The sequence below is a fragment of the Phasianus colchicus genome, chromosome 4 (assembly GCF_987193195.1).
Source record: "Phasianus colchicus chromosome 4, bPhaCol1.hap1.1, whole genome shotgun sequence".
In the NCBI taxonomy this organism is placed as follows: domain Eukaryota; kingdom Metazoa; phylum Chordata; class Aves; order Galliformes; family Phasianidae; genus Phasianus; species Phasianus colchicus.
Window position 1 is genome coordinate 63,390,166 of NC_143439.1, and position 26,610 is coordinate 63,416,775.

General features: G+C 37.6%; 1 protein-coding gene across 2 annotated transcripts in view; it reads right to left on the bottom strand.

Moving 5' to 3' along the window:
• Positions 1 to 26,610, bottom strand: part of RGS12 (regulator of G protein signaling 12) — an 80,445-nt gene that overhangs the window by 52,127 nt on the left and 1,708 nt on the right. For both annotated transcript variants that reach the window (XM_031588322.2, XM_090139717.1), the window contains exons 2-3: positions 21,248 to 23,198; positions 7,855 to 7,974 (exon numbers count right to left, since the gene is read on the bottom strand). In XM_031588322.2, the coding sequence (XP_031444182.2) occupies positions 7,855 to 7,974; positions 21,248 to 23,104 (1,977 nt within the window). In that variant the 5' untranslated portion in view covers positions 23,105 to 23,198. The remainder of the gene's footprint in view (positions 1 to 7,854; positions 7,975 to 21,247; positions 23,199 to 26,610) is intronic.

Sequence of the window (26,610 nt, forward strand, 5' to 3'; positions counted from 1 at the left end):
TTCTGAAGCAGCTCAGAGACATAGATGCCATTTGATATATGAAGCTAGAGCGATTTTACCTCATTTGCATTGCTTTACATTTATCTGCATACATTTTCATCTGCCATTTTGTTGTTCAGGCATGCAGTCTTATAAACGCAGTCTGCTCTCATCTTCAGAGACTGTTCTTGTCCTTATTAATCTGAGTAACTTCACCTCATTGCTGACCTTCTTGGGAGGAGCCTTAAAAGATGTTCTTGAATCAACAAATGTAACATTAGAAACTGAAGCAAAGGTTACCCTATGCAACAAATCATTCTGGATTTCAATAACAGACCTCAGTGCTGGAAGCTGTTTTTCTGCCTTAATGTCAGGGGGTTAAAGTACCTCATAAATTAGAGCCAGAAGAGTAAACACATTCACAGAATCATACATCACCAAGGTTGGAAAACACCTCCAAGATCATCCAGTTCAACCGTCCACTTACCAGTAATATTTCCCCATTAAACCTCTTAAAAGAAGACCAGGTACCAGAGGTGATGGCAAAAGACACCCCCAAGAACCTACCCACCTAATACTGATTGTTATGTTACTACTCAGAGAAACTGGAGCCAAATGGATGGAGCCAAAATAAGCTCTGATACCTTATGTGGTTGAGCTGAGGCAGTTACCTTAAATTGTTTATCTGTGCTGAACCTCACAGTGAGTGTATTAGAGATATTGACAGCTTATGAATTCACCAGCATCCACTTAATAAAAAATCTTAAGAATGGTGGTACTGGCTACTGGCAGGAAGTAAGGCCTGACATCTGAGGATGCAAGCAGTATACAAGCTCTAGTCTAGTCCCTGAAAGCACCTACTGCCTATGATTCTGTGACAGAAATGGGCTGGGAAGACAAGCTCAGAGGTAATAAGGCTCAGACACTGCTTGAGTGGTAGGGTCAGACAATTGATTCCTGCAGGAGAAATTTCTGTGTGCAGTGCCAACTCTCTGTCCACATTCTCTGGGGAATCCATCCCAGACAACTCTGTTCATTTCTTGTCAGGCAGCAGAGTGCAGGATGAGCACTGCTGCATGCACATCACAGTGCAAACACAGATGAGATTCAGCTCTCATCACACTCTCTGACTACTCATTTTCTTATGTGCAATTCAAGACAAATTTCTCCAGGATTTGTTAACTCAAAACTGTAGAAAAGAGAAAACTGTAGAATTACCAAAGTATGGTCACTTTATCAACAGAAAACAAGTCTCAATGTTCTCAGTGTCTGCAAAATCACAGTTTCACATTCTAGAATGTATTTAGAAATAAGCACCTTCAATTCACAAGAAACAAGAGGATACACACAGCTTGTACTCATCTGTTGACAAAGCCACCTCAGTCAGATACTTCACAAACATGTATAAAGTGTGAAGAACTTAAGAACTTTCCATGATAAATTTTATATATGTAAGAAAAACTTACAGCAAACGTTCCAAAATTATTAGATACTATAAAATGTACTGAAAGGTTTAACATAAATGCCAGTGCACAATCTGTGAGGGGAAAAAAAAGTGTACTGCTACTATTATTTTGTCCTCCTTTGGGGAGTAGCAATGAATTTAACTAACATACCGTATAAGAAATGCTAAAGTCTGAATCAGATGCTCCAAAGTATGCTGAAAAGAGCCTGAAGTATTTAACAGAGCAGCCCAGAGAACCAAACGTTAAAATTCATATTTTTGGAAATCTTTAACAGGCACTGAGAATGATGTTAAAACAAATTCTAAAGGATAATACGTGCATCATTCAGAATGAGATGATGGCAACCTAGAGCCATGCTGGCTCTATCTGTAGCAGTCAAATAAATAGTGCCATGAGCTCTTCTGTAGTTCCAAAGATAGCTGTTGCTTTCTGGCCCCTGCCACACCACCAAGCTCTCCCAACCTACTATCAATCAGATTGGTTGCATCCAAACTGCCTATTGGGAAAAGTGATGCTAGCCATGGGGGCAACATCTAAACCGTGTCCAGAAATCATTTGAAAAAACACACTAACTGGCTCAGGAGGAAGCGGCATAAATGGCAACTTTGATGGCACAATAGGACAGGCATTACACTCTGTTGCCTATTTCAGGGTCCCGGCCCTGTTTCATTTTACAGAACAGGTGCACAGCCATTGCGCAGCACAATCAGTAAGAAACTTCAGGCAACAATGTAACAGTCAGAACCTGAAGGTAGCAGAAGCTGGAATTCCTGTCTGAAATGGTGGATGTTTTAAAAGCCTTAAAAAGCATCTCCATGACCACATATACTACAGTAATTCAAGGTAAAGAAATGAATGTATAATTTCATCACAAAATGACACTATATAAAGATACATATGTTACCGTTCAGCCAGAGGGTTTGGACTTCTACAGCAAGTGACTGTAAAATCAGCAAGCAGACAACTTCCACTTAGAACGGTTTGAAAAGCTGACACCTAGTGGCACATTCCAAGAAACAGGTTCGAAGGGATGTTAAAAACCCTCTAGAACCACCTGCCTCATTCTATTGACCACACTTCTTTTGATGGAGCCCAGGATACAGTTTGCCATCTGGAGATTTTTTTCTTGCAGGCAATTTTCTTCCACAACTGGCTTGTTTTCTATCTTCATGAAGGCAGACTGAGGACTGAGGACAATGTCTATCAGTCAGTTACATCTTAGCTAAGAATTAGGACAAAATCCATGCAAAATGCAATACTTCAAGTAACAGAGGGTGAAAGCTGTGTATACCAGCAGCACACAGTAAGTTACCACAGCTTAACATAATTGGTAAAACTTAAGACAAAGATATACATTAGTTTCAAATTTTAAATGCACAACCCTAAGCTGGGAATGAATAGGCCTTGATTTAAACCACATTATTATAGCAGACATAGTGGTGGTATTCAGGCCATGGCAATGATCTAAGATTGTTGGTAAGGAAAGCTTTGTAGTGAGTTTTAATGCTTTTTATTAGATGGACTTACAGGGTGGGAAAAGTTTGGGGCATGTTTAACTCTTCTTGTCTGATTTTCCCAGTACACTTGCTGGTCTAACACAAGCTATTATCTCCCTGTGTAAGCTTTGTCTGATTATTTAAATCAGTTAAACAAAGACAGGTACCCACTTAAAAACTCATTATTAAGTCAAATGAGCATTTAGGTTTTTTTGCCACCCACAGATGCCAAAGCTAATATCCAGCAGAGGCATGTCATTCATTAGTATAAAAACCTCATACTGAGGAGATGTGTTGTATGCTTTCAATTAGCAGATGAAATGCAAAAGAAGTTGCTTCACTGGAATTAACAAAACAGAAAAAGAATCAAGCATTATCATCTATAATAACAGCTAATAATACTAGATTATTAACAGTTATAATTAAGATAGAACATTCTAACAAAAATTCCTAACACTAACTATTAAAAGGAATGTTCGATACATTCCAACTTTAAAAACATTGCTGAAATCTAGAAATTTCATACAACAAATGTTCTGTTTCATATAGGATTTAGCTTTAAGGATGCCAAAATGGGATGAAGACAAGAAGAAAAGAAGAAACAGCTATCTTTTTTGTTCTGATATTTAGTTAAAAGAATTAATATTCTTTAATTTTAAAACAACCTCTAAATTAAAAGATTGTTTAACAATATCCAAAAAGTAACAATATTCTTATTCATTTGCATAAGACACGAGGTCTCTCACTATATTATTCTGACCTATTTTTAATCACAGAGGAATACCACAGGAAAAAGTTTCAGAAGTTTTCAGGAAACTCAACAGCTTTGAGGTGTTCTCCTTGGCTAGGCAGAAACCCAAATTTGTTGACTTTGAGGGAATGCCATAAGGGTCCCCATTTTAATTGATTTCAAGAAAAGTTAAGATACAAATGTAACAAGTTACAGCTGAAGATGTTATGGAATCTGCTGCTAATATTGATGCTGGAAAAAAAAGATGATTCTGTTTGATGCAACTTTTTTAAAAGACAGTGCTCTACTTTCTGCAGTTTCACAGAATCGTCTTTGATGTACTTGTAAGTCTACAAGCAATGACACTGCCAGGACAGAATCATGCAAGACAGAAAATGAAATCAATGGCATGATTGGATGGGAAGAAATAAGAAGATAGAATCATGTCCTCTCATTAAATAGCTTTCACATATTCACTTAAGCTTATACCTATGAACCAGCAAGTACTTGCTGAAGTATGATTGGTGGAAATCACAGATTAGCATAGTTGTGAACAGGTATTATTTCATAATAACAAATGATTCACATGAAAAAATTAAAAACTACATACATAGTAGTATGTATTTTCTTAATGGAAAAAGGGTTCTTGTAATTTAGTAAAGAAAAAGCTCTGGATACAACTACGTGGTTGACACACTAATTTTCTGAATTCAGTTCTAACCGAAGATAATATTCAGCTCTGGTGTAAACAAGCACAGTTTCCAGAATTCTGAACTAAAAGTGCATTCTTTTGTGTTTCACAAGCCATTTTCCTTACCATACTCCTAGCTTAACCATAGAATCATAGAATTGCTCAGGTTGGAAAAGACCTTAAAGATCATCAAGTCCAACCACAACCATACTACCCTAATTCTAACAACCCTCTGCTGTCCCTGAGCACCACATCCAAACGGTTTTTAAACGCATCCAGGGATGGTGACTCAACCACCTCCCTGGGCAGCCGATTCCAGTGCTTAACAAACCCTAAAGAAGTTTTTCCTGATATCCAACCTAAACTTACCCTGGCACAACTTGAGGCCATTTCCCCTCATCCTGCCACCTGTCACAAGTGAGAAGAGACCAGCCCTGGTCTCACTGCAATCACCTTTCAGATACTGAAAGAGAGCAAATAATGTTATTCATTAAATTTGTACACTTTCTCTATTTTGAACTCTACAGATTTAGAATGATCTTGTATACAGATTCTAACAGTAAAAACAATATCTACAGGTTAATCCTACATATCTGTATATTTTTTTAATGTGTGTACAGCTTCTACAGGTAAGGGGAAATGCTCGAACAGGGCAGTGTATTATTACAGTTAGTTCTAACTTCATATGAATACTGTCTGTGTGCATACAGCCAATTGTAATATAACTATTAGAAAGGAAAAGTGAAATATTCTCTTGCCATCACTGGTTTGTTTTAAGCTTGGATGGTTGACAAAAAAAAAAAAAAAAAAAAAAAAAGCCAACTGTAAAGAAACCACGCCACCTTATGGCAGAAGACAGCAAAACTGCCAGCTGGTATTCCACACGCAGCTCCAAAGCCAAGGGGAGTTAAGTTCATCCTTTCAAATTAACTACAAATGCAACCTTCTTCAGACACATAAGAAATGAACCGTGTTCAGTGTATGCCCATAAAAGAAACAGCATGGAACCAATTTAGAAAAGTAACCAGGATCTCAGCAGGAATCAATCCCACAAACTTAGAAAAGCAAATTAATTTTCAAATGTCATGTTTGGGTTGTACCTTCTCCATTCTGCTGAAACAGCCGGAAAGAATACAACTGAGTAATCTATGTAGTATGTTCATGAACATTACTCCAAAGGTGGAGTCTCTAAGAATTTCCGGCTATTGTTATTTCCTCTTCCAGTGACTCTAAATAGATGGCCTGAAATAATCTAAACATGTACTGAGAGCATTGTTTTCTACTACACCTAGCATAACCACGGTCAGGAATAATGCTGCAGCAGCAACTTTAAAGCAAGATCCAAAAATCAAAACACCTCAACGCTATTTTACTTTAACTTGTGAAATTTTTGCTATTATTCTCAAGGATGGTATTTCTCCCAGTGGCAAGAACATGAAAGCAAAAATCTCCTGTGGCATGCAGAGACAAAATGAAGTTTCAAAGTAAAAAGAAGAAATTGACAGCAGTCCAGATCCAAGCAGCTACATGTAATAAGGGCATTAATCTAAATGTAGTTTTTAATACAGATTGTTTCTAGTTTTCCAATTTATACCTTGGCCTCAAAACGCTCAGCTGAAGTAACAGCTTTAGTTATTAGGACTCTGCATAGCACAGAGAGTCTTCTCAATCCTTCCAGTTGGTGCTATTCCATTAATTTATACACATTGGTGAATCCCAACTGGGACACAAGAGAGAAAAATGAGCTTTTTAGGCAAGTGACATCTTTCTGAAATTAACAGGCAGTAAGCGCCAAGCCCCTATTTTAATGAATATTTGCACAATATAAAACTGCTCCTATCACAGAAATTAAATTATATCCTGGGTCTTTAAAACCCTTTCAGAATATGAAATATGCACATAAATCTCAAAGAAATCTGAATATGGAAGAATGTGGTGTGAACCCTGTTTTTCCTATCTATTATACATGAGTTACTAAAGCTCTCAGATATTCTGAGAAGGTTCTCTCTTACTGTGACCAGAAATTCTGTCAAAAGTAGCAGCAAGCTTTTTAATTTAGAAAAGTCACCATTTTCTAATGAAGAAAGAAATACCCAGACAGTTACCAAACAGCTTTATCCACAGGATCTTGCTCGCTTATTAAAGAAAGCTTTGCAAGAACCACCTTAAAAGTTAGGAGCGTAAAGAAAAGAAAAAGTATTTTCTGTAATTGGTTTGATAAATAAATAAATAAATAAAAAGCACGGCACTTAAAAGCTCTGGACAAGATAGAAATAGACCAAAATGGAAGAAGGGTACATTCTTTTCCTTTAAAACACCTGAAGAATAAGGAATGACAGATCTTACCTGCATTCCCTAAGCACACCAGAAGCTCCTTCCATATATTCTGTTCCCTAAAAGTCCAGTGCACCAAGCTCTCTACTCCTTTAGCTCAGAGTTAGCGAAATGCCTTTCTTCCTACATATTGCCACAACAGGAAGCCCAGAATATCTCTTTCTTTCCTCCTCCCATCTCAAATGCTTTTTATACACCTCCTTCCCATTTAGAGGAATCTGCTTGCCATATTCCCTCCCATGCCAAAGAACGGTATAATCTGTGTTTCATGGTTCATATGCCAATAGTTCTGCACATATCTGTGCTTCTGCCCAACAACAAGCCTTCCACAGAAGCATGATAAAGGAATAAGGGAACCCAAACCATGGGTCAGGTTTTCAGGAAGAAGCATTCCAGAAGAGAAGGTATCATGAAGCCATACTCCCTGAGCTTGAGGGAGACATACAGCAGAGCAGGAACAGCTGTTCGAATTCAGGCAGCTTTTCATTCTCTGCTTCCACCAAAATCAGTAAAGTTAGGCCACTGAGGCCCATGAATCAGTTGACGTTATATACCAGATGTGAAAGAGTGTTACTATGTCACACTCAAAAAGACCCAAAATCACCATATCAATCACAAGCACCTAGGTGATTCCTTTTTCCTATTGCAGACACACAGGGAGGAAAAACTTATTCTTGCCTTTTTCAAACAAGAATTTTTCCATACTCTTAAAGCTGCATTCCGTAGGGAGTTACGTAAAGAGTCTATCCTTCATACCAACCCTCACAACAAATTTAATCCCCCAAAATGTTCTCAATGCAATGACTATCAGCTAAACGAAACAAAAAGAATGTGATTAACATGAGAGGGTTTTTTCCTCATTATTAACATTAATGAATTAAAACCATTGTTTTGCTCAGTATGACCAGCTGTGATGGATAAAATAAAGTCAAAATTTCCCACAGAAACAACGGCTACTGCTAGCATCAATTATTAAAGAAAACTCAGAAATTCAGGTTAATACCTGAAATCTGTGTTTCCCTCACAAAAATGCCATATTTTCATTAACAACTTTATTACACTACAGGTATTGCTACTTTTCGTCATTTATCATCAAAATGAATTACTGTGTACTCCCCTCCAGGACTCATTTCTAAGTTTTAAGTGGAAGTCAATTACCTCCAGGTCATCCAGTGAACGAGTAATACTGAATCGCTTCGATCTCCCAAATGATCTCCGAACAGAAGAACGCTGCGGAGGAGCCTGATTTAATCCCATCGGACATCCAAATTTTGCACCCTAAACAAAATAGAAAACATACATGATCCTTCTTTCATTTTAGTACTTTATTGATCACAGTGGCAGCATCTGAAATTTAAACAATCCTACTTTGTCCAAGAAGACAAATTCCAAGAAGACAAATTTGCAAACCACTAACAGGTTAACTAAAATCATTAAAATTATGAAAATACTTTTCCAGACTCAGGTCAGATATGAATATTCAGCATTACATTACTGCAACAATATGAGTCAGGTTGCTACAGTGTACTCATGCTACATGTAAGTGTTAGTAAATAGGTTACATGTAATTATTAGTAGATTGAACTTAATTAAAGGCCAGATAGGCATAGCTCCTCATTGCTTAACTAGAAGGTCCTTACAATGACAAAGTATTTGTCTTCTCCATTGGAAATTAAAATCCTAGAAGCCATCTCACACGGTTTCTGTTGGAATCTTTCTCCATAATAAATACGTTTTTTTATTTCATTTCATTTTAAATAGTTTCACTACTTTACCATTTTGGTAAAATCCAGCCTTTTTAAATCACACAGTGCAGGAAGTACATTAATCTTTTGTTTCAAGGAAGAAATTACCTCACTCTGATGACTAGAACTGCTGCTGCAACAATTAAATCTAATAGTTAGCTGTTTCCCCCCCAGTCATTCTCTTTCTCCTTAAAAAGTCACCAAAAGTCAGTTAAATTGCAATAACTCAGCTTGTACACGTCTAGTTTATGCTAAATGGAAAATTTAAGCCTCAACTTAAGTCGGCACGCAGTCAATGACTGGTGCTAAGCAGATGTACATAAACTCACTACATTATAAAAACTTGTGATTATGCGCCTGAAATTTTGGATTTTTTTCACAGTAACATTCAGTGTGGCAACTGATGTTCTCTTTCTTTGTAGAAAATAATGGAGTTTAATTCCGAGTAAATTTTCTAGTTTCATTTCAGCATCTTTCTTCATCACAGTTAGCTTAAAAAATATTTGTTAGTACTTTTAGAGCTGCTTATTGGAAGTTTTGCAGTACTAAAGTATATTTTCCTATTTCTTTCTTCCTTTGGCCTACTTTGTCTGCCCTCAGTCCTGAAATATGTTAGTATCCCTTCAATCCTGTGACTGAAAATCTCTATGTCACTGAAAGAACAATCACAAATTTCACACTTCCAGCCTCACACCAACCACCACTCCATGGAGTAGTGAAGAACACTGAGAAATGTTACACCACCTCCTTAGTGCAAAAAACTCAGCAATCCAACAGTAGATGTCTGTTTAATTCTTCCTACAGAATCAATACTATCCTTTAGGAACAGATTTCCAAGAGTCACCAATAGTCACAACAGGCAGCTTAAAAGCCCATAGAAATGTCAAGACATAACACAGTATACAGAAATCTGAAGCATGCAGCAGGATTCATCTCCAGCTTCTTCATTCAGTATGAGGAGCAATCTATTTTTGTGTGAAATCTCTTTCCCTCCTTATTTCTGATTTTGTAAGGTATTTTATTGGCTGAGAAGAAATGGGGCAGCTTCTGCCAAGGAAAACTGGAAAGCTGGCAACTGGAGATCAGCTCCCAAAGATTTTAAGAGAACCTTTAGAAGTGCAATATGAAGAGCTAAGATGGCTTTTGCTAACACAATCAACCGAATGTGAAGACAAGAAAGTTGATAGCTGTAACTTGTCACAGACTGCACTCGCTGGCATGAGGACAGCTCCAGCCTTTCTGAACTCATCCTCAGCACTCATATGCTCACCCAGGCAGGTACCACTGCAGTGGCCATGCCTGGCTCACATCAGTCACAGACCTTCCTGCTTAAAGTGAAAGCTTACACCTAATGCAAGAATTTGTGTCAAACAGTGAATTCCACTCCGTTCTGCAGTATCCATAGCATAGCAAAACACTAACATGGCTGCTCCTGTGTGAGGATGTTCCTGTTGAAGCAGCACAGATACATGTGCACAGCTCTCAGCTAGTCACGTATGACCATTTTGCTTTGGGAATTTTTTACTTTTTAATCTGTAAATTACTGATAAAACAATCAGGCTATGAACAGCTCAGTAAATTTTAGGGCTAATGAGACTAATGCCATCAATAACATGAGCACAACTGGTATTTTGAAACGAGGGAATTTGTTACATAGTATGGATTCTACTTGTTGGACTCTCAAGTATTTCCCAATACAAGATGCATCTCCTGGAGGACTTCATCTTCCAGGAAAGAAAACTGGTGAAAAGAAGCAAAGGAAGAAAAAAAAAACTATTAATAGAAATCATATTTATTTTGAATAAAAAATACATATTCGCTTTTCTTTCTACTTCAAATTAAAAAGAAAACATAAACCGTCCAGCATATGATTAAATAGAAGAAATCACCATGTGCAGTGCTGGGACATAAGATATAAAATCTGAAAACACAGAAAAATAATCAGCAACAGTGACAATACAAACTGGAGGAAGAGGAACAAACTGGCTGAAGACAAAGCTAATACTATTCCACTGAGAAGCAGATTCCAGATAACATTAATTCTCAGCAGATGACCCATTTTAGAAGGAAATGCAGCTTCCCCAGCTATGCTCAGAAAAATAACGAAGAGAAAAAGGGACAGTGGACAAAAACACTTGCATACTGTGCAGTAGTAGAAGACAGAAAATTAATGCTCCATCAAAATTCTTCTTTATATTTCTTTACTCTTTTATACAAAACTCACTGAGCACTGACAGAACACTAAGGATAAGAGCAGGGGGAAAAAAAAAAAAGAGCTGAGAATAACACAGTGCTTAATGATTAGAAAATAGACAAATTCATTGAGTTAATGACTTCCTCAACCCATTTGGATGGTAATTGCAATTAGAAAAATGTTTTCAACTGACAAAAATCTCTCCCTTACTCTGAAGAATCAAATTAATAATCTAGGAAGTTAAGGAAGATGTTGCTAAAAAAAAAAAATAAAGACTACCATTCACAAAATATTTAATTTCCTGGTAATGCATTTCAGACATCTCCCTTTTCATGCTTTCTTGATTCCTTTCTAGATATTCAGACTATGAAAATATAATTCCTTTTGCAGATAATTTTTTTAAAATTACCTTCCACACATATCTGCATTATAAAAAATCATGTAGCTTATGTGCACAGCAACAACATCTTGACAAATGTGTTTCATGGCACTCTGAAGAGCTGGAAATAAAAACATCAATGACTTGAAAAGAGAACAGACTTTGCAACTAGACTGCATTAGCCAACTCAGCTAAAGAAATTCACAGTATTTACTCAAAGAGAGACTGCTAGTGCAATGACTAATTAATGGAAATTTTGCAGGCTATCATCCATGAAGAAATTATCATCATTCTAAAAATCTTTACTACAATCCTAAAGCAAATATTTAAAAAGATTAAATGAATCTTCAAAAAATCTAAACAGTGTCTGTAGCTCTGACCCCTCTGTAGCTCATGAAATGAAATGAATGAAGCTCTGTAACATATGAAGGGATGTAAACCTGTTTGCTAGACAGGTCCACAGCCAGCTGCGTCAGTGCAACTGATGCTGCACCCTGCCAACTCTGGACTGTGAAGCAGAGGAGCTGTCAGAGTTGGAAGCACTGAAGAGATGCAACGTGAAACCTTGGCTTTCAATGTGATACCATGATCTGAGAGGGAGTACACAGAAGCAAGCTGATGAAACCTTATCAATGATTCAGAATGCAATGAAACCAAACACTTTCAGAAAACAGTTTCAATTAGCTTCAAGAAAATCCCAGCTACAGAATGACCTGTATCTCACTCTTATTGTACCAAACGCAATTAGAAAATATTCTAACTTTTTAACAAATTGTCAAACAAACAACCTGAAATTTCCATTTTGCACTACATGGCCTTTGTGTCTCTCTACATATATTGCCTTCTCATCCAAATATGTGTATATAAATGAGTCCTGTCCCGCAATACCTCTGTTTTAAAGCTAGGAGGAGCAGGAGGGAAGCAGCAGGAATGAACATCAGCAGCTCCTGGGTAGAAGGAGCTGAAATGGGAGATTTGTGCCTCTGAAAAGCACATAAAGGGAGGATGCAGATACTCACTGATTTTACTGTGAAAGAAAAAGGGACACCACCACTACAAAGGCTTCAACTTAAGAAGCTCAGCTAATTCAGCATTTACTACATTCTGTGTGTCACAAAGCTTAATTATAGTCCCTATTAAACCATCTCATTTGGATCTGTCCAACTCCTATTTCCAGCTATTGAAGCTTTTTAAAACTCTCTCTGCTTTTAAATTTGACTCTTTGACTTTGTATGGTAAAGTGCACAATAAGCATTTTAGTGCAAAACCCAGATGCACAGAGATCACATAATTTGAAACTTCTGTGGATATTCAAAACATGCCAAGTTTACTCTCAGATATTAAACAGCAGAAGGGTCAGGCTGAAGCAGGAGTTCATCTTTACAAAAACATGCAGTTTTAAGACTTAAGTAGGAGAGTTCCTAATTTAGACCCTTCTAAAAAGTGATGGGAAACACAGATGCCAAAGTAATCCCTTACAGTTGGTGTAAAGCTATCAAATAAAACTGAAAGTCTTCGGAAATAACAGAACAAAGAAACTGATAGAAATATTTTTCTGTTATCAATATCAGTCTCAAGTTCTGCTCTATAGAGGCTTCACCTTTCTCTGTGGTCCTCTGTCATCCCCAAGCTGCCATTTTCCTGACTGTGGGTGCTGTCAGCTAAGTGCCCCTATGCTACAGAGGTGCAGAGAATGTTGTGTGAGCCCCCTTCATCCATCTTCCCATCCCCAGGTCTCTGGGGCCTGAGAAGGCATTGAAAAATGGGGTACATTGGGCTCAGATCTCTCTCTAGTACCCTAATGATATAAAAGAATCTGGGAGGAAAATGGGAATAGAGCTTGCCATGGCCCAATCCTCTGGATCAAAGCAGAGAATCCTGGGGGCACACTCAGAGAATATCAAATTCTGTATCATGCGGGATAGAAAGAGTAACACCTTCGGGCTGCCCTGCACTGCTGCCAGAAGGGGACTGGAACTGAATTTCACAGAATCAGATCAAGCAGGGACAGGCTAATTAAAAAAGGCCAAGCAGTATTCAAGCCTGACAGCTTTTCCACAAGCTGTAATACCACAACGCCTGCAATGACTTATTTTTTTATTTTGGCAGCACTGTGACAAAAGATTCAGCTGGTATTACTCAACATCACTGGTCAATGGATTTAATCATTTTTAAGAACACCTCTTTAATAATCAGTTGATAATGGCACATTTCACTACCCTGTTACCATTACAGAACCTAGAAGGGCAATTAGGCCCATCACTTAATCAAGAACCAGGTACGATTTCATACAAGATGAAGACACAAAAGGATCCATCTCATCACACTGGACATCCAAGAAAAGGAAATCTGCTTCTTGTCTCCTGTAGTAAGGACACCAGGCACAGGACAATGATCATCCAAATTTCAGTACTATCCTAATTCCTTCTCAAAAATACACGTGTTGATGGAATTAAAGCAGACAAAATAGCAAGCTCATTCCTTTCAGCATAGATAACAGTTTCTCACATGAGTTGGGACAATATCTGTAGGAGATTCCAAAGGAGCAGAAAGACCCAAGTATGCTAATGGATAACATAAAAGAAATTACAAGCTCATACGTAACAACTGGCTCCGCTTTATCATAAACAAAAGCAAGGAATACCAAGGAACTATGGACCAATGCACAGTAGCCATCAAAAAGGCAAATGAGGAATCATCAGAAAAGGAAAAGAAATCAATAAATTAGCTTTACAAATACACAGCCATAAAAAAGTAGGAAAAGAGAAGAAGACTACAATTACATAAAACCGGAAGAGACTAAGATGACTTCCATTTGAAAAAGTGCAATTGGTGAAAGAGTTTTAAAACAAAATTAAATGACTAGGAGAAAATAAAAAGGAAATGATATTGATCAGTGTTTCTCCTGACAAATATGACTAGATAGGAAATGAAATTATGTGGAAAATACAACTACTTGTAGTGTGCTTTCCACTCTGTGGAACATGTCAGGTGATATCAGGAATCCCAAAGGTACAACTGACCATAAGAAACAACAGATTCAAGGAAAGAAAAAAAAAAAAAGGTTCACAGAGGTCATTAGGCACAATTAATAGGATACTGACCTCAATATTGAGCATCTCATTTCATATACATGATTGTTCTTACCGACTGATTAGAAAACAAATATTAACCATCAGTGCCATAAGCCTAGGAAAAAGGTAAATAATAGATGAAGAGGTATTATACAATGTATTTACAACAGAGATAAGAAAACGTACACTATAGTTACACAAAACCTTATCACTGAATTCTACGTGCTGGAAGGGACTGCTGGGGATCATTTAGTCAGCCCCTCCTGCTAAAGCAGGTTCCCTACAACAGGTTGCACAGGAAAGTGTCAAGGTGGGTCTTGAATAACTCCAGAGAAGGAGACTCCACAACCTCCCTGGGCAGATTGTCCCAGTGCTCTGCCACCCTCACAGTTCTTATTTATGTTTTATGGAACTTCCTGTGTTCCAGTTTGTGCCCACTGCCCCTTGTCCAGTTGCTGCACACCACTGAAAAAGGCCTGGCCCCACCCTCTTGACTTCCACACTTCATAACATTCATAAACAGTGATGAGATCTTCTCTGTCTTCCCTTCCTCAGCCTGAACAGACTTGCCTCATAAGGGACATGCTCCAGGCCTCCCATCATACTTGTGGCCCTTCAGTGGAGTCTCTCCTGTCTTTTTTTTGAACAAGAGCCCAGAAGTAAATACAGTATTCCTCAGCAGGTCGGAGCAGAGGGAGAAGATCACCTCCCTTGGCCTGCTGGCCACTCTCTTTTTAATGCACCCCAGCATACCACTGGCCTTCCTGGCCACAAGGGCACAATGCTGGCTCATGGCCAACCTGTTGTCCACCAGGGCACCCAAGTCCTTCTCTGCAGAGCTCATTTCCAGCAGGACAGCCCTTAACCTGAAGATTGGTGTGAAATTTCAGTCACCCATCACCCAGAAAGAATTTAAACTAAAAAAGGTTCAGAAAAGCGGTACTGAAGTTATCAGAAGAATGAAATCTTTACTTGCCAGGACACTGAGAGACTATGCATTTCACATCAAACACAATGAAGGCCAAAAGAGAACATGATTTCTGTGTATAAGCAAAAAAAGTATACCCTGAAGAAAGAGTGCCTTGTACTAACAGAGACACCAGCAGCAGAAGGAATGGGTAGAAGATGATCATGACTAGAGTTCAGTCTGGAGAATAAAGAAAAGTTCCTAACAGCATAATAGCTTTGTCCTGGAACAGTTTTCCTGCAGAAACAGGAGTGCAAACATTTTTTTCAAAAGTACATATGCTACGTGTATGGAAGGAATGATAACATGACTACCTAGAATAGTTAGAATTTGGCTTGGTGATGCAGAGTATCATTCTCCTGTAACATCTTTGCAAATTTATTGATGTCTTACTGGCTATTTTATCGACGGAATGAATTTTGAAGCCTTCCCCTTGAAACTTAATTTCTTCATGTTTCTATTTAAACCCTTCAGGTGAGTTCTATGGATTCCATATTTATTTTTGTTACTTTATTCTGTATTGATCTATTTCTTCTCCCATGAAGAACTGCTATTTTGCAGCTCGCTTTCTTCTTTTCTTTGTATCTTTTCAGTTGCAAGGAACCAGGGTCTGTCCTCCTACAACTGAAAACTTTCATTTTAGAATTTGAGATATAACCATTTTTTTCATCATTTTCAATTAATTCGGTGCTAATTATTTTTCTCCGTTTATTTTCTCCTTGTTTCTCACATTGCTGCCTTTTCCTGTGGCTTGGCAACTCGATACCAGCCCAGAAATATTTAAATATCTTATTGTCCCTTCATTTGAAATGAGATTTCCACAGAATAAACACTGCCTTAAACATATTTATTCTCCAGAATTTGTATGATTTCCTTTTCACAGAAAAGCATTATTTCAGATTTTCAAACATTTTTAAGGATCCTAAAGATGAGCATTTTTAAAAGTTATTATTTTGAAAGATTATAAGGCATATGAAAAGCTGCATGAAATGACTGAACATTTAATTGCTTTTCATTTTCTCAAGCAAAATATCATATTCAATTTCACATGAATGCCTCTTTGCAGAGTAATTTGCATTAGCTCATCCTGAATTCCAGCTTGGTGTTTGGGATTTCAGTTGTTCTCTTTAAGATATAGAAGTACATCTCAAATCAGATCAAAGCCTGCAATTCCAAATGTTAACATTAAATTGTACTGTACAAGAATAGCAATCCAGCTGCCATTAATTCTGCTTTATAAACAGCTGGGACGGAACAATTTAAACTAGTGAGCAAACAGAATTGTAGAGGAAAGGGGAAAAAAAAACATGTAATTATACAACAAAAAAAACAAATATGGGAACCACACAGCTTTGCCAACATTGTCTCTGCATCTAAAATATCTGCCTTTCAGTTGGTTCACCACCCAGTTACCAGCAATAAAAACTGCAGTTCTTGCATTTGAAGCAAATTAAAAATTTTCACCAAAAAGAGAAATCCATTCTCAACAAAGTATCTTTTTAAATACTATTAGCTTTGAAAATGAAGATCTAAAGTAGTTACAGTTAACTTCTGACCAAAACATACATATACAAGTAACCCAGAATACATACTAACAAGCAAACAGGCATTTGGAAACCCCACAGTGCCATTTATCTGTCTTCTAAATTTTTACAATATTTTCAGTAACTGAAATCAAGAAGGTCACAAAACAGCTGATAAATGCTTTAGTTTAAAAAAAGAATTTTAATACTGTTCGGTGAACACCATACAATGAGTTTATCTATTTTTTCCTCCCCTAAGATCTACAGATGCCGTCCATTCACAAATTCACTCTCTTTATAAGCACAAACTGCAATGTGGTCAAGGTAAAAGTCTTGTAACAAATGCAAAGCAGAAGAAGGTATCTAAAAAGCAATATTCAACATTTTAAAATGCTGCAGTAGATTTGCCACATTTACTTGGAACAAAACTCATACCCAAATACCAGTTGTTAAGCTCTGGTTGTAAAGCCACCTGTGATCTGAAATGTTATGTATTCCTCCACAATATTAAAACAAACTAGGTCAGCACCTAGTTTTCTTTCCACAAGGACAGTAACCTCGGAGTCTATTCTGACTGTTATAAAGCTCGCCAGTAGAAAAATGACTATTTTCCCTGTAAGACTTAATTTAAAACAGTGACAGTTGGATTTTTTGGCCAGGCCCTAGTCTGAAATCAGAGAGTGAGAGTTGAACAAAATCAAATGTATTAGATTAATTTAGTCTAGAGGGAAAAGAATGCTTCCTTGTTCAGCAATTCCTCAAGTCCCTTGCCAATCCTAACATCCCCTGATGTTTTCATATTTCTTACGTTCTTTGCTTTTTTGTAACCCAAAATTATGCAAAAGGATCAGTAGGCAGGATGCTGAAGGTGGAAATAACAAGGCAATAGCAAAGAAGTAACAAACAAAAGAGCAGGAATTACTCTATTCCCACTGAAACCATCTGCTAGTCTCAAAGACCTCATTAAACCACACACCCCTATCCAGTATCAGTCTTGCAGCAATTCAGAAGCTTCTGACTACCAGAAATCTTCCTTAGTCATGCTGAGACTCATAGCCTCCCACTTCTTGTTTTCAACTAAGAGTCAAGGAGAGCCTCCTAAAAAGTCTCATTAGATGGCTCAGTAGAAAGCTGTTCAAGCGAAACTTTTCAGGAATCAGGAAATACGGAGTTCAGTGCAGGAAACAACTGTAGGAGTGCACAGGACCAAATACACCGTTCAGTAAATCTAAGTCAGAAGAGGTAGAATAGAAACAGTATTTCCTGGATGAAATCACATTTCTCCTCCTCCCCATATAATAAGGATCAAAAGACAAAAAATACAGCCATTGTGAATGTATACAAGTTCAAAAACAATAATTCTTCCAACAACATTTTAAAGCAAAAGAAAAAAAGAAAAAGCCCAAGCTATCTAATATTGCTTAGTCAAATTAGACAATTTTAATTACTTTCAACTTCTTGTACTTACATTAAAATTTAAAATGCTTAGTGGCAATGCAAAGAAGAGTAATGTAAAAAACATGTGATTTTGCCAATTATTACAAAATTAATTTCAATTCTAATTCATAAAGTGAAAAAAAAATCATCACTAAGGAGCTACAACACTAAAGGGAAAACAAAGCTCAGAAAACAAGTCTAAAATGCCATATATATTTCCTACCCACAAGAGGTACTTTCCTCATCCAGTTCTGCAAGTGTAAAGTTGATATATGGAGCTTTCTCACATCTACACTTGTTCTCTGTACAATTCACAAACATTTTATAGGTGCAGCTATAAAATCAGGAGTTTATGCCCTTCTCATTCCCACTAGCACTGTACAACAGAGCACATTTTGCTGCATTTCATGCCATGACCATTCCTCCTAACATTCAACCTAAATCTTCCCTCCCTCAACTTAAAGCCATTTCCCCTTGTCCTGCAGTTGTCAACCCTTTCAAAGAGTTGATTCCCCTCCTGTTTGTAGGCTCCCTTTAGGTATTGAAAGGCTGCAATGAGGTCACCCTATAGCCTTCTTTTCTCCAGGCTGAACAAGCCCAGCTCCCTCAGCCTGTCTTCATAGGGGAGGTGCTCCAGTCCCCTGATCATCTTCGTGGCCCTCCTCTAGACCCTCTCCAACAGCTCCCTGTCTTTCTTGTACTGGGGCCTCCAGACCTGGACACAGTACTCCAGATGGGGCCTCACAAGAGCAGAGTAGAGGGGGACAATCCCTGTCCCTGCTGGCCACCCCTGTTCTAATGCCATAGACAAGAAAAAAATAATAATAAAGAAGCAATTTAAGGGCTGCTCTGACAAATTAAACGTTATAATCAGATTAGATTCAGCCACTAAGTTGTAAAAATATGGATAGAATCCCAGGTGGACAGCCTATATACTTTATTCCATGACTGGAAAGTGTTTGAGCATGCTAGAAAAAACTCAGTCCTTACCCCTTTAAAAGGTCAAAGAAAGCCCAGGAGTTTCTTACAGCACAGCATCTAACCAACCCATCTACACAATGTTATGGAACGGGCATTGTTCTCTCCACACAAAGCAAGAAAGAAAGTCTGAATTTCTGAATATCACTCCATTGTGAAAGCAAATTAGTGCTCTAAAATACAAAACAAGGGGCTTTCCCTATTTCCACGGTACGTACAGAAGAACAGAGGTAGGTTCACCCATAATATGACATCTCCTGACTATTTTCATCAAAGACATAAAATGAAAACACATCATTACTTCATCTCTATGAACCACTCTGAATAACGCTAAGAACTTGCAACTTATGCTTGCAAATGATTTCAAGACTTTTATGAGCATTCCTCATTTGTTTCAACAGCCTTCAATAGAACTGGAAAAAAAAAAAAAAAAAAAAAAAAACACAAAAGGGTTCTGTTTCCCTAATGACGAGAATAAAGGCTAAAGCCATGTAGGAACATTTACAATGCCTGTTTTGCAAGCAAAATTACTATTAATCAGACAACAGGATACTTATTTTATTAGCAAATGCACTTAAAAGGGAAGAGTAATTGTAATGTTTTGTGTTGTAATATATATTGTGGTATATGTTGATGCGAGTGATACAGTAGGCGTATTACTACTGTTCAAAAACATACAGAACATCTTTTCTTTTAAAGTGCAAAATTTTCAATGTGATTCTCATTAGTATATTCCATGAAATGCATTTCAAACATAAAACTGTTGGGTTTTAAATCTGTGAAAAAGTCCAAACTGTATTACAATCATGGACAACATTGCAGACACAAAGGTGTAGCAGAGACCTTCAAGGAATTTCAACAGCATCCCGTGACATCTGGAGCAGAAACTGCAGCTGGAGCTCTCTAGTTTCCAAAGGATCAGCATCCTCAGCTCACCCAGACCAGGGGCTTCACGGAAGGAAGCCTTTTCCCTGGTCCAACAGCCAAGCTCTTGGCAAGCAGAGACCACAAACCATGAGGTCGTGAGGGAAACAAACAGAATGGGACAATAGGTATTTTGCATCCTAGGCACCAAAATATCTATCCCTGAGTGTCACAACAACACAAAGATTTTGTCTACAGCAGTTTGAAACAACCAATGAATGCCTGCAGCCATTCACTTTATACAGTGAGAAACAGCTGGATATTTTAAACCAGGTGAACTTTTTTTCCCAGAAGTAGACTGGGATAGTGTGATGGAGACTTTAATCAATTATGAAAGAACAATGCTTCTTGAAGACTCAAGAGCATGAGGTTTGGTCTTTCTTTATATTTTTTAAATATAATTCTTTGTCATTAATTTTTTAGTGCAACACTGGTGATCTCCACTCTACTGGAATCCCAGTCATCAACAAAGATTCCCTGAGATGATTTCCCTCAACAGGAAAACACGTACATGGCACAGGGAGCAGTATATAATAATACTGGATACTCCTTCCATAGTTATTTTCAATTCTTCTTGCTTTGGTTTACAGAAACCCAATAGTAACAAAAGGAGAAGATGAAGGAGTAATTTGGAATAAAATCTGAACCACAGCTAACTGACAGTACGTTACATTTGTGACCTAATAATGGACACTAAGATTAACAGCTATCCTTTAATGTAAGTTTAACACTGCTTCTATTGAGACGTTTGCTGGAATTAACTTCTATGATAATAAAATTGTCTCATTTCATTAAAGTTAACAGTTTATAACATGTTTTTTACTAATGATTAGATTACAAATGTATAAAAACAGCTATCTCTAAAATAATGACATTTGCAGGCCAGTCTTCTGAAAAGAAGGAACCAGACTGCAGATCCAGACTGTTTCCATTCTTTTGCTGATGGAGGTCAGAAAGAACTGCAGTTGCTAGAATGTCATGCCTCCTTTCATTGCAGTGCCACTACAACATTTGGAAACAATGAAGACAAGAAGCAACATGAGAAAACTCTCACAGACAACATTTCCAGCAGAAGTACAATTCCAGAGCTGCACTCAATTATACAGGAATATGAAAAACCTCTGCAAAGGAGAAAGAGCCATAATATTTTCTTCATCTGAAATGCTGTAAATGTTAATAATCCACATTTTCTTAATATGAAATATTGTAAATGCTAATACTACACACATAAATTTTAACATGCAGGTATCATGGAGTTAAATTACACAGGTTGTTGGGTTGGGGTGGTTTTGGGGGGTTTTTCTAGGAGCCAATACCAAAACTTCCTTACCTTTTTATCTTCTTTAGACTTCCTAACGCTGTGCGGAAGGCCAAACTTGTTTTGCATGCAAAACATCTTCTTAGACCATTCATTCTTATGAGATTTTAACTGTGGCTGACCAAAGCTGCCATCAACTCTGTACCTGTCAGCTGGAATCTTACTCATTGGAGGAGGAAGAGTACCACAGTTAACACTTGACCAGCCATCCGTGGAATCAGTGTAAGACTCCTGGTCACTAGCATTTCCATGCTGCCACTCTTGTAAAACATGCACAGGCAACCACCTCTGATTGCCTACGCCTGCAGTGCTTTTCTTTGATGGGGGCACTGAATTTCGAGAGGAAACCAGCGGAACTTCAATACGAGCAGAAGGACCTAAGTGCTTGTTTAGATTTTGGGACTTATCGTTCTGAATCACTTCTAAAGGAATGTTTCCTTCCTGTTCATGACAGAAGCCATTCCAATGTGCAGCAGACTGATTTTGTCCCCTTCCGACAGGATTTTCCCATATACTGCTAGGAATATGTTTACTTGGATTGCTCCCTAAATCAACCACCAGGACTCTATTATTTTTTTCTTCTTGATTAAAGTTTCCAATTCCACTGTCACTGTTGCTGCTTGTACTATTATTCTGATGAACATCTGCATCACCATCAAGAAAAGCCCTTGCACGCATTCCCTCAATCAGTTCCCCCATATCTCTATACAGGACAGAAATAAACTGAAGAACAGGCAAAGATGATGTTGGAAACTCTAGACAGCCATTTGTGTCTGGATCCGCTGTACATTCCAATCCAAAACGTCTTGCTATGCCCTGGTGAATTTTATGATGAAATAATTCAGGATCCACCATAAAAACATGGCAAGATGTCCTCAGAACCCCTTCATCTTCCTGAGCCAAGCTTGCATCATCATTTGTTTGCATTGTAACTAGTCCAAAGAATCTTCTGTCATCCGGGCAAACAGCACTGAATGCCAGTTTCTCTGCAGGATATTCTGCCACTACACCTGATTTGTCACTGCACAGTTGAATACAGTCATGCATTATCTTCATCATCACTAATGAATGAATTTTCTGTTCTGCCCGCAGACGTCTCATGCATCCACGAATAGCCTGCAGGCTCTCATTTTCCAAATTCGAGGTTGTTGAAGGAAGTTCAATTGAGCCTAGGTAACCTACAATCATGGCAACGTTCAAAATGCTTGCATCTAATCCAAAGTCTTCTGCACTCTCCAATCCAACTCTAAAAACCGAATCATCATTCAGAACTTTGGATATTTCGTCCTTTGACAGTAAGTTTGGATTGCTTAGACTTTCATTTCCAGTTTCAAATTTAATAGCAGCAGAATCTGAAAACGATCTCTGTTTTGGAGCAGAATTATCCAAATTACCAGCACATAGGTTAGGACTTTCAAAAATCATGTTGAAAATGCCACCAGACTGCATTTCTTCAACAACTTTCTCTGCTCTGTTTATACCTAGAGCTTTAGAGTCAGGTTTGGGCTTCAGCCATCCCTTTCCATCATAAAAGCCAACTTCTTCATCACTTGAACATGAATCCATATGACTAATCCCTTCAGAAATGACCATGTGAAGAACTCCAGAACATTTTCCTATAAGTTTCACCACATCTTCATGAGATGCCTTTTTCACATTAATTTCATTAATGGCAAATATCTGATCTCCTGCTTTAAGTCCAACAAAATCTGCAGGGCTTCCTTTCATAACACAACTAAGAATACAAGGAGCTTGTCCGGAAAGGGTAAACCCGTAACCTGCTCTTCCTCTAGCAACTTCCACACTCCTTATTCGAGGAGGTGCATGCATATTGAGTCGGCGTTTGACCGTCTCCCCAGGTCTATACATGTTGGTGGTGGGTTTTTTTTCTGAAACAGGAAAACTTTTAATTAGTCCGAGGTTGTGCCATGTTTCCAGTATCAGTCCTTCATCTGACGAAGCTCTAAAGAAAGATAGGAAAAAAAGACATTTTTATTCTCAGTGATATTTCATTTTTTTTTAGTACCCAGCATTCCCCTTACTATTCAGAAATCAGTGGATTCTAACAAAAACTACTGCAAGAGAATTAACACAGCATTCAAAAGCTCGAAAAGAATGGGCATCACAGTTGACATTTTACTAACGATAAAGCGGTAGCAAATGCAAATAAAGTAGCTGTCCAAAATGACAAAGTAATTTAATGGCAAAGCTAAGAAGAGAATCTAAGTCTTCTGCTGTACAGCCCAGTGTTTTTATACTGTGTCACATCACATCTTCCCCAAGATCCCATCATTTTACCCACTATTGAGTTAACTTCTGGTTTAACACACCATTGTGATACCACAAGATTTCACAGTAAAATGAAAATTCTGCCCTTTCCCAGGCATCTTAAAATTGTTTCTGCCCAGGTGCTGCCCACTCCTCCTTTATATTCAGTGTACAGAAATAAGCACCAAATGCACCCATCTAGAAGGGGTTCAATAAATAACCTCTAGAGTTGCCTGACTGATTGTAAAGGCAACTTAAAATAAGCATCTCAGACTTCAACTTTTGCACATGCATTCATTTACATACAGAGCAACAAACAGACATACAATCATGTATCAGAACAAAGAGACTCAAAACCGAAAAATGAACTCAGAAATAACTTCTCAGAAAGCAAACACTATAACAATTGCCTTTCAGTCCTTCCAATACACATACATTTTAGCTCAGATAAAAACTTCCAGAAAAAGAACAACAAAGGAGCTCAGCAGCTTGCCAGTATTAGTCTAGTCAGGAATAGATTTATAAATAAGGTAAAGCAGCTTTATGTGAACAACAATGGTAGTTTTCATTGAATTTTGGTGGTGATGCTGAAGCCTCAGTGTCTTGTCCAAACCATACTCGGGTAAGTCCCAGCATTTCAGAAAGGCTGCACTACGAGGTTTGGTTTTTCTTTGGACATTTAGGTTTGTTTGGTTTTGTTTTTAAACATAGGCACATTCATTTTTTTACATTCTCTGCTGCCGTTCTTAATGTAGCATGGTTTCTGCAAATTGTTATAATATACCAATTATCCAGTTTCAATGACCATAGTTCCTCTGTAATTTAAGAAAATAGCTTTAAAAAGCAGTGAAACTTCACACTTAACCTTCAGACAGAAATCATAACATAAGAAATGCTTTGAAAACATTTAAGCAGACTCAAATATTAGGAGAGCCCTCTCAACTCAGATCCAGTCTCATGTCTTAAAAAATAGGTTCACCTCTTCCTGTTGAGAGAAAACTTTGGACCTCAGAGACCACTGTGCATACAGCTGTCTGCATTTAGGTCTGGCACACTCAGTGTAATCATTCAACACCAATGCACCTTTGCAAGAAATATTTCTTCAATAACAACAAAAATAACCAACGATAACAACAAATGCCCAGCCATAAATATATATCAGCTAGCAAGAAGCATGAATATAAACATGTTCTCATTTGTCTTTCAATGAAAATCTCTGTTCCTGATTGTCTGGAAAATACCCTTGTGTTTCCCTTGGGTACAACACAGCACTGGGCTGCTACATTGGTTAACAGAAAGCACTGTAATTTCTGGCACCTAGATGTGTAGTACTGGTCTGAAGAGGGAAGGAAAGAATTAAAAGAAAATTTGATTATAGATAATCTGATCAAAAATATAATAAAAAGCAGGAGCTGCAACAAAAAAATCAGTCCTGTAATACTGAAGCAACTGATTTTGTCTGTCTTTCTAATAAATAAAGGTATTGTAAATTGTAAACATGACTAAAAAAAAGACACTGTAGTTAGTCCTGTACTTGAAGTCCTCACCTAGCATTTAACTCTACTCACAAGTCGATCTGTCTGCCCTCATAACCTGTGCCCCTTACACATCAGGCTTTTATTCCAGATGATACATGCTGATAAGGGAAGATCATTCCAAAATCTATGATCATTGTAAGAACAAAACAACAGGCTGCTTATACTATGTCACTTTTTTCTAGTGATGATGTTCCAGAGCTGGGAACAACTACACATTTAATTGTGTGATTTTGCAGGTGTAAACTTAAAAATTCAACATTAAAGGACTTTTCATTCCTAATATATATAGATATCTATATATACACACGCACACTAAAAGGCATTGATAGATTGTGTTACATCACTGGAAAAGCCATCATCTCCTTACCTTAGTATTATTGTGCATTAAATATTTGTGCCTATCACATCCATGAGAAATAGCAGCTCACCAAATTTATCTAGGAAACTTCAGGACAAATGTGGTTCTTCTGCAAGAACCCACAGCACTGAAATATGCTCTGCTACAACAATGGCATGACAGGCAAATGGAAAAATTACAAAACTAATGTTTTTCATAACCAGATTCTAAGAGAGACTATTAACAAAGGAGTTATAAAAACATACGCATCATACAGCCTGATTTCAAACCTAAATTACCTAATTATCTCATTGCCTAAGCTTTCTTTTTAGTTCTTCACAGACTTGAAACCCGGTGCTGAGGAGGTATGGCATAAAAATGGCACAGACTAACACAGTTTCAAAGCAATTACATCTGACTATTATTTTACTAGAATAACTTATAAAATGTGTAGCATATCCAGTGAAATACAGTCATTTTCCTGGCCCTGACAGAAAGCTTCATATATCTGCATGTTTACTAAAACATGAAATTGGTAGTGAATGACATAATCTGTGATAATCGTCATGAGTAACCAAAGATAAAATGGTGCGAGCTGTTGATTTTCAGTACAAACCAAACACTGAATCTTAACAAGCCTATCAGCAATACCATGCTGTAATTACTTCTCATAATAATGACAGTGAATTTTATTAATTTTCAAGCATAGCTACATTCTGTGATTCAATCAAATACAGTAGGTCTGAAAAAATGGTTTACACCATGACACAACACGTGGCCAGGCTTATTTTGACCTTCTTCTATTGCTAAGGATGACAAAGTCTTCTTCTTAAAGAAGAAAAGAACGTCTGTACAATGGCAAAATACATTAGCAAATATCAGCCAGGAAGATATATGCAATTTAAATGAGAAATGCCCCCCCCAAAAAACAGCATAATACACAATAACTAAGCCTTAAGCAAATAACGCAGCTTTGTGAAACACTGAACGTACAGAACTACTGCTATCATTTGAAAAACACTGAAAACAAAATTACTACGATTTGAGAAAGTTTAGCAAAGTTTGCACCACAACAACACAGAACAAAGAGTTTAGTAACTATAGAAGATTTCAAAGGACATTTCAGACAGAAATACCAACCCATACCAGTTAAGAGTTGTTCACGTATGTGAAATGACATAATCTGCCCATATACCTCATCTTTATCACACAAAACAAAAAGAAACATCTGA